The sequence below is a fragment of the Scyliorhinus torazame genome, chromosome 7 (genome assembly GCF_047496885.1).
Source record: "Scyliorhinus torazame isolate Kashiwa2021f chromosome 7, sScyTor2.1, whole genome shotgun sequence".
NCBI classification, from domain to species: domain Eukaryota; kingdom Metazoa; phylum Chordata; class Chondrichthyes; order Carcharhiniformes; family Scyliorhinidae; genus Scyliorhinus; species Scyliorhinus torazame.
Genome location: NC_092713.1, coordinates 87,713,199 through 87,726,612, shown reverse-complemented (window position 1 = coordinate 87,726,612; position 13,414 = coordinate 87,713,199). Strand labels below are relative to the sequence as shown.

General features: G+C 46.8%; 1 protein-coding gene across 1 annotated transcript in view; it reads left to right on the top strand.

The window, feature by feature from the left end:
- Positions 1-13,130, top strand: part of LOC140426363 (cytochrome P450 4B1-like) — an 85,830-nt gene extending 72,700 nt beyond the window's left edge. Inside the window, exon 12 of the mRNA XM_072511028.1 lies at positions 8,746-13,130. Within this exon, the coding sequence (XP_072367129.1) occupies positions 8,746-8,917 (172 nt within the window). The 3' untranslated portion in view covers positions 8,918-13,130. The remainder of the gene's footprint in view (positions 1-8,745) is intronic.
- Positions 13,131-13,414: the final 284 nt, after the last annotated feature.

The following is a 13,414-nucleotide window of genomic DNA, read 5'->3' as shown; positions in this document are numbered from 1 at the left end:
GAGAACAGTAAAAGAGAGACTGTGACCATGCCAGTCCCAGCAAAATCAGACCCAGAGACCATGAAGGCATGTACATTAGACAAAGATACATATGAGGTACCTGAGAAGAAAAGTGAAACGGAATGTTCTTTGGAAAATAGTACAATGTCGATAGAAACATTGGATCCTATATTCGAGACCATACATATGGGAGAATTTGGGGGTAATAAACAAGGTTCTGCAACGTCTGGGGGAAGATTTAAAATTCCAAAGAAGAAAAGCCCAAATGAAGGACAACGGCAAGACAATGACAGTCCACCGACATGGTGTGCACCACCAGATGAAAACTGTGACAATTTACCCAACCCTAGTGAACAGCAAGCTGCTAATGAGGATCTATCCACGGGATGTGAGACGAGTGACGACTGCATCCCACTTCCCATGCAAAAGGTGCAAGGTGACAGACCTCGCCTAGTGCGTACCGAGGCACTCGACGATCACGGTGGGACCACTGACGACTGCGGTGGCGGCGCACCGCTTCCACCCTCGATGGCTCGAGCCTCTCCACTGGTTGGTGCATTCCTGCATGTTCCGACTCCAGAAGTGCAGCTTCAGGGAATCTCAGCTGCCTCCAGTGAACCTGTTGGGACTCCGGACGGGGGGCATCGACGGAAGGCAGACCGGACTCCAGATGGGGAGCAGCCAAGCGCCGACTCTGATTCGCGCACGCCAGACCTTGCTCCGGACGGGCGGTGTCGCGGCCTCGGTGATGGCACGCTCAGGGTGACGGCGGATGCCACGGCGACAGGGAATGGATCGCGTGGCAATCCCACTGGGTCGGCAGTGGCAACCAGCACCGGCGGACCAAGATGGACACACCAATTCGCGCCATCGCCAGACATTGATGCGAGCAACAATTCTCTCTCCAAGGCGACATGCTTCGACGTTTCTCTGCGGAGTCGCCCTTCCGGCACAGCAGGTGGCCGGAACCAGCGTGCACGGTCTCGGCCAACTTCCACATCTGGCACAGTCATCGCCTTGCATGGTATTAGTGATGGTGCTACTTCGATGGCAACGACCCATCGGCTACAAGATGCCGTCCACCACAAACATAAAAAGAAAAAAGACTCCACCTTGTTCCTGGCATGCAGGGCGGATGGATTGGTGCGTAGGCGCAATCAGCGAGCTTTGCGCCGCCTTCCACGCTCGCAACTGAACCTTACGCACACGCCGGATCCTCCACTGGTTCCCAAGGATGACTTCGTGGAGATGCCACGGATCATGCCCTTTCCATCGCCACCAGAACCAAACCACAGCCAAGGCAACACTAACAAAGATGTTGAATGTTATATTTGCACGAATGAAAAACCAAGCACTGCACGAAGTACAACAAATGGTAAAGTAGAGACTTCGGCAACAGCATCACCTCCAACAGTCCAAGGTGAACCAGTGTGACCCCAAATCTCCACAGCTGAACCGGCTTGAGGACCAGCCCATTCTTGAGGCGGTCACCCATTAGACTGGACTTATAACGCTGTTCATACGTTCAAAAAGTCAAACACTTCTGTATTATAACCTGTTGTTGTTTATTGTTCCAGATATCGTCTGACCGGACCACTGTTCAAGTTTTTTTTCTCTCGCATCCATGTTTTGTTATGGTACAACCTTGTTAGTGTGACGCACCCGACATCGCCCCATGTAAATAGTTACGTCATATACACACGCTGTACACAACACACGCACACACTCTTAGATGCACTCACGACACAATTATATTTATAACCACGTAGGCACATATCTTTGTAAAAAGGGAGGATGTCATGATATTCAAACACACACATCATGATAGACACACCAACAGACAAATCAGAACACACAACACCACAACCAATGACAGAAAGATATAAAAGCACAGACACGACCCCCGGTGGTCAGTATTAGCTGGAGAGGAAGACCAGGACAGACCTGCTACCAGACACACTCAGGGAGACAGCACGTGCAGAGTATCCAGAACGAACTGTGTTATGAGAGTTAAAATAAAATAGAGTTGTACCACATACAACTGTGTTGGCTCATCTGTGCACCAGAGCACCCAACACCACAGAGGTCAACAGCCAACCAGGACCCGGGATCTGTCAGCCAATGACATTTCGGCTTCACAGTCCCACATGACCCCTAATGCATACTACCACAGGGGGATATGGGGATGGGGGGGATATGGGGACGGGCTGTCGGTGGCTCATTTGCTAGTACGCCCCCGACCTCTGCATCAGCAACCTCCCGGTCCTCAGGTCCGCCAGCCAGTTCCAGGGCCCTTTCCTCGTGTTCGGTCAGTGGCCTCTCATCAGCGGGGCCTCCTCCAGTCCTCACATGCTCCCTATTGTTGTGTGCTCGCTTCTCCTGTGGCGGGGGGGTGGGTGGGGATGGTGGCAGGGGTAAAAGGCAACAGTGTTAGGCAGATATATGAATGCACGCCATCGGTTGCGCGTGTATTGCAGAGGTTAAGGTTAGGGCTGGATTCACTTGGGGATATGGGGGAGGGGGGATATGGGGGAGGGGGGATATGGGGGAGGGGGGATATGGGGGAGGGGGGATATGGGGGAAGGGGGGATATGGGGGAAGGGGGATATGGGTGAGGGGGGATATGGGGATATGGGGAGGGGGGATATGGGGGAGGGGGGATATGGGGGAGGGGGGATATGGGGGAGGGGGGATATGGATATCGGGCGGGGGGAGGCTCACCCTGCCTGCTCTGACGAGGTCGTTCACCTTCTTGTGGCACTGGGTGCCTGTCCGTGGTGTCAGGGCCGCAGCGATGTCGGCCTCTGCCACCTCCCTCCACAGACGCCGGCTGTGGCGTGGGGCAACTCTGCGGCCGTGCCCGGGATACAGGGCGTCCCTCCTCTGCTCCACTGCGTCCAGGAGCGCCTCCACATCCCGTGACTGGAACCTGGGGGCTGAGCGGCGGCCAGCCATCCAGTCGGGTGTTCCGGTCGGGTGTTCCGGTCGGGTGTGGGGGAGCAGCGCGTCCTTATGAGCCGTCACGCCGTGCGGCGTGTATGACGCTGCACGGCGTGAACCACGTGCGCAAGCGCGGATCCCGTCACTTCGCTGCTAGCCCATTTCGGGCCGGAGACTTTTCAACCATTTTTCCGGCGTGACGCAAGTCGGATTTGCGCCGTTTTTTGCGCCAATCGGCGGACTTTGCGCCGATAACGGAGAATTTCGCCCCAGTAGTCCAAATGAGACCAAATATATCAGTCTGCCAAAATGCAGAAGTGGGGCCCCATCCTCTAATCCAGGTCTGTATTGTGTCCTGAAACCCAAGAAATGGCAGATCTTTATTTTAAACTTTTGACCCCCTCCCAAAGAGAACCAACAATGCACTTTTTTCTGTGAAAGCATTGGCAGTAACTCCTCCACACAATATTGCATTTCATTACCTCATTCCTGCAATGAGGCAAAGATACGCCCGAGTGGCTCAGATGCTTCTCAGGATATTTAAACTGAAGATTTTAAAATGAAGACTCCACAAACCTTGGAGCAGTTAACACCAGAGGTCACAATTTGGCATATGCAACACTTATACTGGAATGTCGAGGCCACAGATTATCCAACACAAATTGCACTCAAGAAGCCAACTGAGGGTGGCACGTTGATGCACTGGTTGGCACCGCTCCCTCACGGTGCCGAGGACCTGGGATCGATCCCGGCCCCAGGTCACTGTCCGTGTGGAGTTTGCATATTCTCCCTGTCTGCGTGGGTTTCATTGGTAGGTGGATTGGCCATGCTATATTGCCCCTTAATTGGATTGTTTTTAAAAAAAGAAGCCAACTGAGCTCAATAATAATGAAACTAATGGGAATGCAGCGCTTCCTACAGAAGAGGCCATCATGGAGAGTTCAAGATTAGCTGAGGATTGTGTAGTGTGAAATTGGGGAAATTAGAACATAGAACATAGAAAATACAGCACAGAACAGGCCCTTCGGCCCACGATGTTGTGCCGAACCTTTGTCCTAGATTAATCATAGATTATCATTGAATTTACAGTGCAGAAGGAGGCCATTCATCCTTTTGCGTCTGCACCGGCTCTTGGAAAGAGCACCCTACCCAAACTCAACACCTCCATCCAACACCAAGGGCAATTTTGGACATTAAGGGCAATTTATCATTGGCCAATTCACCTAACCCGCACATCTTTGGACTGTGGGAGGAAACCGGAGCACCCGGAGGAAACCCACGCAGACACGGGGAGGACATGCAGACTCCGCACAGACAGTGACCCAAGCCGGAATCGAACCTGGGACCCTGGAGCTGTGAAGCAATTGTGCTATCCACAATGCTACCATGCTGCCCTTGAGAACAAATAAATCTACACTATATCATTTTACCGTAATCCATGTACCTATCCAATAGCTGCTTGAAGGTCCCTAATGTTTCCGACTCAACTACTTCCACAGGCAGTGCATTCCATGCCCCCACTACTCTCTGGGTAAAGAACCTACCTCTGATATCCCTCCTATATCTTCCACCTTTCACCTTAAATTTATGTCCCCTTGTAATGGTTTGTTCCACCTGGGGGAAAAAGTCTCTGACTGTCTACTCTATCTATTCCCCTGATCATCTTATAAACCTCTATCAAGTCGCCCCTCATCCTTCTCCGTTCTAATGAGAAAAGGCCTAGCACCCTCAACCTTTCCTCGTAAGACCTACTCTCCATTCCAGGCAACATCCTGGTAAATCTTCTTTGCACCTTTTCCAAAGCTTCCACATCCTTCCTAAAATGAGGCGACCAGAACTGTACACAGTACTCCAAATGTGGCCTTACCAAAGTTTTGTACAGCTGCATCATCACCTCACGGCTCTTAAATTCAATCCCTCTGTTAATGAACGCGAGCACACCATAGGCCTTCTTCACAGCTCTATCCACTTGAGTGGCAGCTTTCAAAGATGTATGAACATAGACCCCAAGATCTCTCTGCTCCTCCACATTGCCAAGAACTCTACCGTTAACCCTGTATTCCGCATTCATATTTGTCCTTCCAAAATGGACAACCTCACACTTAGCAAGGCGATCATTACAGAAAGTAATTCTTTATACTAAAGGCATGGATGGAGCTGAGGTAGGGGTGTGAATAAGTATGTTTTGCAAATCCCAGTAAAGACCTTGAAACAGTTTAGAGCCAAATTGAATGCTGAGATTGCACATTGTGAGATTCTACCACAGTGGATAACCAGGAAGGTCGGTGATGTTGAATCCCGAGACACAAAGGTGCAGATAAGGGATGAACAAGATGGCAATACTGAGTTGAAAGAAAAAAATATGGCTGCAGAGTACAGCAAAACCCCTGTTTTGGTAACAGCACAATGCTAAAATTGAATTTCACCTGCATTCAGGTAATGTTGATCCCATACCTGAAATAATGTCATGGAGAGTTGCTTGTAAATGCAGAATAAGATGGAGCTGAACATTGTTATGGGCCAGTGTTTAGAGAACACCAAAATATATCATGGAGTTCACCTGACCTACAACTTCTAATAGATTTTGGTTATGAGGAGCACAAGGGCCCACTTTCCAGTATTCCAGAGATCTTAAGTATTTTTAAACAAAACTATGAATCCAGTTAACATTTTATAAACACACAGTAAACATCTTATCAACTACCAACACAAATAACACCCCCCCCCCCCCCCCCCCCAAAGATACAGTACTCTAGAGGTAAACCTTAATAACTTTCCTAACAACATCCATAAGCCAAACACCCTTTTTTCCTACAAAACAGTAGGTTTGAATTCCTTACAGAAAACAGGTATTACTTTGAAGTGATCAAGTAGTCTGGAGACATTCTTGAGCATACAGAGAGAGAGACCAAAAATACACCTTCTTTGTTTGAATGCAACTCTCAACTGAAAACGAAACCAAAAGCTCAGAGCCACAAAGCAGCTTCCAGCTCAAAACGAAAGTAAAATACAGAATCACAGCCCAGCTCCACCCACTCAATGACATCACTGCAGCCATTTGATAAAACACACTTTTCTTAAAGAGACCCTCGCATGACAACATGTATCCCTTGGGCATACCAGACATGAACATGCAGGCATGGAAGAAATCAATTGAAATCTAGTGAATACATTTAGGAAAGTAGAACCACAAAAAAGTGGTGCCATGGAGGAGAAGTGGAGGGTCAACAGTATCAAATCCAAGCTAGGAAACCAAGGAGGAAGAGTGAGCAGAGCAACAGTTTGTGATTGATGACTTTTGATTGTGAGAGTTGAAGTGTTATTAGCTGATCAGAAACTAAACTAGACAGATTCACATACCAAGTGTTGGGAGGCAGGAGTGCAGGAATGATTGATATTAACCAGTTTAGAAGAACCTTAGAGAGAAAGAGTAAGTTACTGGTAAGATTGTGTTTGTGAAGGCTTGAGGACAAGGAGGTCTAAATTTGATAGCCTCTGAAAATAGTGATGAGAATTGCAATGCGCGATTATCCCACACACGTTGATAGGAAAGCAGGCAGCATGACAACTTTGTGCTGTTTACTTACGGCCTGGAATTTGAAATGGTATTTGTTATGACCCTCTAAGGGGTTTGAACCTACATTGTATCAGATTCCCCTCCTACACCTTGGAATACAAACGCCCCAGGGGATTAGGGGGCGGAGTTTCCTCCCAATTGGAGGAAACCCCACAGAATATAATCCCTGACCTGGGAGGAGGTCGAGGAAGGAGACCCTGAGGGGAGTGGAGTAGAGAGTTAATGTATTGTGTAGTGGTAGAATAAACCTTGTTGTATCCTTTCTATTTGGTTACATAGAATCATAGAATTTACAGTGCAGAAGGAGGCCATTCGGCCCATCGAGTCTGCACCGGCCCTTGGAAAGAGCACCCTACTTAAGCCCCATGCCGCCACCCTATCCCCGTAACCCAGGAACCACACCTAACCTTTCTGAACACCAAGGGCAATTTAGCATGGGCAATCCACCTAACCTGCACATCTTTGGACTGTGGGAGGAAACCGGAGCACCTGGAGGAAACCCACGCAGACACGGGGAGTACGTGCAGACTCCGCACAGACAGTGACCCAAACTAGATCGAACCTGGGACCCTGGAGCTGTGAAGCAACTGTGTTAACCACTGTGCTACCGTGCTGTCCAAATGTGGGATCCTTGCCTTTGATCACAACAGCAATATGTTGAAACTGTCAGCTTTTGCTGTTATTGCAACTGTGAAACTGATAGCAAATTCCGATCTCTGCATTTGCGCTTAAACATGGAAATCCAGAGGTTGCTGACAGTGATTTCCTGCTCCTCCACAAGGTGTGCTGTTGAAGACACAGAGCGGGATTCTCCGCAATCGGCGCGATGTCCGCCGACTGGCGCCAAAAACGGTGTGAATCAGTCCGGCATCGCGCCGCCCCAAAGGTGCGGAATTCTCCGCATCTTGAGGGGCCGAGCCCTCACCTTGAGGGGCTAGGCCCACGCCTGATTGATTTCCGCCCCGCCAGCTAGCGGGAAAGGCCTTTGGTGCCCCGCCAGCTGGCGCGGAAATGATTTGCCGTGCGGCGCATGCGCGGGAACGTCAGCGGCCGCTCACGGCATCCCCGCACATGCGCAGTGGAGGGGGTCTCTTCCGCCTCTGCCATAGTGGAGACCATGGCGAAGGGGAAGGAAAAGAGTGCCCCCACGGCACAGGCCCGCCCGCGGATCGGTGGGCCCCCATCGCGGGCCAGGCCACCGTGGGGCCACCCCCCGGTGCCAGATCGCCCCGCGCCCCCCCAGGACCCCGGAGCCCGCCCGCACTGCCTTGTCCCGGCGGTAAGAGAGGTGGTTTGATTCTCACCGGCGGGACAGGCATTCCAGCAGCGGGACTTCGGCCCATCACGGGCCGGAGAATCGCCGGGGGGGGCCCGCCAACCGGCGCAGCGCGATTCCCACCCCCACCGAATATCCGGTGCCGGAGAATTCGGCAACCGGCGGGGGCGGGATTCACGCCAGCCCCCGGCGATTCTCCGACCCAGTGGGGGGTCGGAGAATCCCGCCCACAGTCTTCAAGAAATCTTTGGAATTGATGTGAACCTCCTCATTTACAATGTTTTTTTTAAAAACATATAATAATTGCATCTTATTGAATGTGGTATAACTTTATGGCATTATCGTTCAGAATTATTCATTGTGACGATTGTAAGATTTTCGGAAATTGGATTATAAATGTAGTGGGCAGGGCAGGACGGTGGTGCAGTGGGTTAGCCCTGTTGCCTCACGGCGAGATCCCAGGTTCGATCCCGGCTCTGGGTCACTGTCCTTGTGGAGTTTGCACATTCTCCCCGTGTTTGTGTAGGTTTCGCCCCCACAACGTAAAGATGTGCAAGGTAGGTGGATTGAACACGCTAAATTGCCCCTTAATTGGAAAAAAAATGAATTGGGTACACTAAATTTATTTATTTTAATAAATATATGTAGTGGACAATTTAAGGGTTAAAAGCCTGGGTTTAGTGTGGTTTAGACCAAGGAAGTCCCTCGAGAGTTAATGATTTGCAGCCTGCCTGCAGAGATACTGGGTGTAATCTAACCAAAACAAAATCCGTTCTGGGTGGGGTTAGAGGGGCTGTTCCAGCTGTCTAATGGCACTCTTTTTTTTTCCCGAGCCTCAAGGGGGAATGTCCTGCCAAGGCTGCACTCAGCCGCATTTCCTGATTGCATAGATTTCCAAAGACAGATTGAAAATCTCCTACTTATAAACCCAGTATGTTTCATTCTTTTGCAGGAACTGCATTGGGCAGCACTTTGCCATGAACGAAATGAAGGTGGCTGTCGCACTGATTATTAATCGATTTGAACTGGAAGTTGACGAAACAAAACTACCGATTAAAACACCACAGATCGTCCTCAGATCCAAAAATGGCATACACCTGAAAATTAAAAAACTGGAGAAGTGAATCAGAAAAATATAATGCAAATCTCCTGCAATTTCCTTCTGCCAGTTGACAAAAATGATAGCTGTTCTTAAAGTAGCAGCTTCAAGGCCAGATAAATCTATCTGAATGTGGGTAATAATTTAATGGTAAAACACTGTAGGCTAATTTTGAACTCTGTGCGATTGTGTAAAATGGGTAACAGAATTGGGAGAGATATAAAGTGGGCTGCCAATTTGCTATCGCCATTTTACTACTAATTATTTTCTGGGGTCCCCACCACGTTGTCTTTTCTTTTTGAATCTGGAGAAAAGGATTTTGGTGGCAACAAGAATGCACAGATTTAGGATAATTGGCAAAAAGAAACAAGAGGTGGGAAGAGTTTTTTTATGCAGTGAGCTATGATCTGGAGTGTACTGCCTAAAGGGGTGGAGGAAGCAGATTCAAAAATCACTTTCAAAAAGGAAGTGGATATATACTTAAGGCTATGGGAGAGGAGAACAGACAAATTGTTCTTACAAGGGGCTAGCACAGGTAGAATAGGCTGAATGACCTTTTTTGTGAGATTCTATGATTAAATGATTTACACTATCACACAAAGTCAAAATCCTTATGACTTTAAGGGCTTTTAAAAATATTGTGGTAGGCTATTTGTGACTAGTCTGCACTATCACTGAATGGGATATTACAAACCAATATATTGGATGACTAACAATGATTGTGAGGCAGAAATTTCATTAAGTTGAGATGTAGATGTAATGATGGAAATCAGTACAAAATAGCTCGAGTAGTTTTTATAACTGTTATCCAAACCCTGATGTTAAAGTCATTCCCTTTATGTTTTATTATAGAATATATATTGCAGTATTGGTGGGAGTCATTTTATTCTGTTTTACTTCCAATTTTCGTTTACAAACTATGACAGATTCAAACACGTTGACAAGTATATCACAGACAAAAGAAACCTGTTCAAACTGCTGCTCAATGTCCTTGGTTCCTGGTCTGCCTGGCTGCAGGATCCTGTTAGTGCTGAGGTTTTTTCTTTTTTCCCCGAAAGTGAGAAAATTAGAGATTGCATTTTTGAAGCAACAGTATTCATAACTCCAGTGAAAATGCTGAATTGAAATGAGTTATTTGATGTGAAACTGTTTCACTTCTGCCCTGGGGGATGACAGTATTCTTTTGATTTTTGCATTCGATGTGACAGAATGATGGAGCCTGGATCCCAGAGCTAACAATATCACACAGCTGAACAATTTCATAGAATCATAGAAATGTATAGCTCAGAAAAGGCCATTTCACCCATCAGGTCTATGCTGGTACTAAATAATTAACTGGAGCTATCAACTCTAACCCAATTTCCTTGTCCATGTAATTACTATCTATATTTAAGGTTATTGATTGCGGCCTAACTGATGCAAATTGACAGAAAAATAACCAAAGAAATAACAACCAGCATGTTATTATGTGTTAATTAACATATTTACTAATATTAAAAGTCTTGTGGATACAATACACACTACAACATGCACCCTCTAAAACCTATCACTCTTTTCATTCAATTATAGTTAAATTTATTATAATTATCCACAAAGTCTTTTAGTATAAGCAAGTGTTTGCTACTCGCTTCTGATTGGCTAGTTCTACACAAGATCCTAACCCTTCAACACTTGATCTTGATCTTAATTTTTGAGGTGTGCTCCTGGCCACTCTCACATCCCACATTGGGACTGTTACTCAAAGTATCCCACTACCAGAAGGTTGTGGAGACTTTGGGGAGAGTGAAGAGGAGGTTTACCAGGATGTTGCCTGGTCTGGAGGGTGTTAGCTATGCAGAGAAGCTGAATAGATTTGGATTGTTTTCATTAGAACAACGGAGGTTGAGGGGTGACCCGATAGAGGACTACAAGATTATGAAGAGCATGGATAGAGTGGATGGGTAGGCACTCTTTCCAAGGGTGTAGGGGTCAGTCACCAGGGGGCACAGGTTTAAGGTCCATGGGGCAAAGTTTAGAGGAGATGTGCGAGGCAGGTTTTTTATGTAGAGAGTGGTGAGTGCCTGGAACGCATTGCCAGGGGAGGTGGTGGAAGCAGGTACATTAACGGCATTCAAAAGGCATCTTGGCAAATACATGGATAGGGTGGGTATAGAGGGTTACGGCACTAGGAAGTGCTGAGGGTTTTGACCAAGGTTGGTATCATGACCGGTGCAGGCTTGGAGGGCTGAATGGCCTGTTTCTGTGCTATATTGTTCTTTGTTCTGCCCTTCCATCTCCAACATATTAGTATCTTCCGTTATAATTTTCCTGCTCCTCCTCCTGTGTCATCCTCAGTTCCTCCAGTCATAAACTCCCAAATGGACTTTGTGACCACCGTGACACACCATCCATTATGTACCGCTCTCTATTTCCTTTCAACTGAAGAAAGGGAAAGAAAAATTGGGAGAGGTTTAGAATTGTCAGTCGAACCGGCAGCACTTGTTATACATTATCATTGAAAGATTAAATTACACCGAAAAAATTCACACACACAAAAGCTTTAAATACCACATGATGTTGCATTATTCAATTTACTATGAGCAACAAGGAACTAATGATGAAGAAAGGAGCACTCCAATATAAATTCAACTTGGAGTATCACACAAAAACAGCCAATAGCACATCAACAGCCCGCTTTGCACCCTGCTCACTTTGTTTTCCAATGACGCCTCGATGAATCGTGTGGTTAGGTGCTATGCTAAGTTTACTGATTTCGTTTAGGATGGCAGTTAGGGGAGGGGGACAGTATAGCTGGCCTCAACACCCAGCAAACAGCAAATTGAAGCATTGCTACCGTTTTCACTGGCTATCCAGCAACTTCATTTCAATGTACAAGGGGGCATACGTTTAAGGTGAGTGGAGAGATATAAAAGAGACCTGAGAGGAATTTGTTTCACAGAGACAGTGGTGAGCATCTGGAATGAGCTGCCAGAGGCAGTGGTAGAGGCGGGTACAATTTTGTTCTTTAAAAAGCAGTTAGACAGTTACATGGGCAGGGTGGGTATAGAGGAATATGGGCCAAATGCAGGCAAGTGGGTCTAGCTTAGTGATAGAAACTGGGCGGCATTGACCACAAGGGCCGATGGGCCTGTTTCCATGCTGTAAACATCTATGACTCTATGATGCGACATTGTGGATACTGCATTAGAAAAGGATCAGCGCATCTCTGATGGGTCCTAGGTTGAACAGTTCACCAACACTCAAATGTTCAAACTTGCAAATGAAGGAAAGTAATTGAAGCAAATTTACACAGTGTTTATTAATCTTCACTCCACTGCAAAGCCGCCACCTTCAAAAGAGGATGGGTAAGGAGAGAAAATGACAGCATAAACAGAAGGCAAAAATAAATTTGTTGTACTGAGATTAAGGGCTGGTTTTTCAGTGTCGGGCAGACTCTGTGGACCTGTGAAGATGTCAGGCGAGGCCTGGATGCGAAGGTTTGGCCCCATTTCTGATAAGATCCAATATTTGCCACCAACCCACCCACCCAAAGACCCCTCCATGCCAGCTCATGCTCCATGTCCATGCTCCATCACAAAGGGAAACCGGAACTCAGCAGAAGTGAAAATTGTGTCTCACGGGGCCCTTTGAATCGAGGCGCGTCTGTCAAGACGTAAAATCTCCTGACTTGGGCTACCCTCCTTGTATCAAGAATTTAGCCCGAATTGTCTTTAAATATGTTCCAAATTAGTTCATTGTTAATGAATTAACAATTATGATCATTTGTAGCATGCATTTTAATTAACTTTGTGTATACGTAATAGTTTTCTCTTGACCTTGTTATGCCCTTGTGAACCTACAGCATCAGGTGTTCCAGAGTATCAGAGAACTTCTGCCACGATGTGAGTCTGAGTGGTGGCCTGAGTGACAATATTATATATCGTATTCTTACTGGGAGTAATGCATAAAGCATACAAGAAATATGCAGTGGACAAAGTTACCAGTCATTGCAATTATTTGAAATCTGTAATGAATATAATGTTACTTCCTATCTGGTGACTGGAGGATCCTGGACAAAGAGATTAGTAAAGATATTCGCTTCTTTTGAATCGTACTGTTAAACAACAAAGTTATTGCTGAAATTAACATGCTATATGAATTTGGATGCTGTTTGTATTTTGCTCAAATTATTTTTGGGATTATATATGATTTAACTGTAGAATATTATTGGTAATAAACAAATTGGTAACAAATAAGAAGCACCTTTGTTGTTTGTACTCACTGGGAGTCGGTTAGCTCAGTTGGCTGGACGACTGTTTTGTGATACGGAGCAAAGCCAACAGCGTGAGTTCAATTCCAGTTCTGGTTGAGGTTATTCATGAAGGTGCTGCTTCTTAAACTTGCGCCTCGCCTGTGGCATGGAGACCCTCAGGTTAAATCACCGTCAGTCAGCCCTCTCTCTCAAAGGAGCGAGCAGCCGATGGTCCTCAGGTACTATGATGTCTTTCGTTTCAGTTACAAATAAATTCACAATGGAACTGCT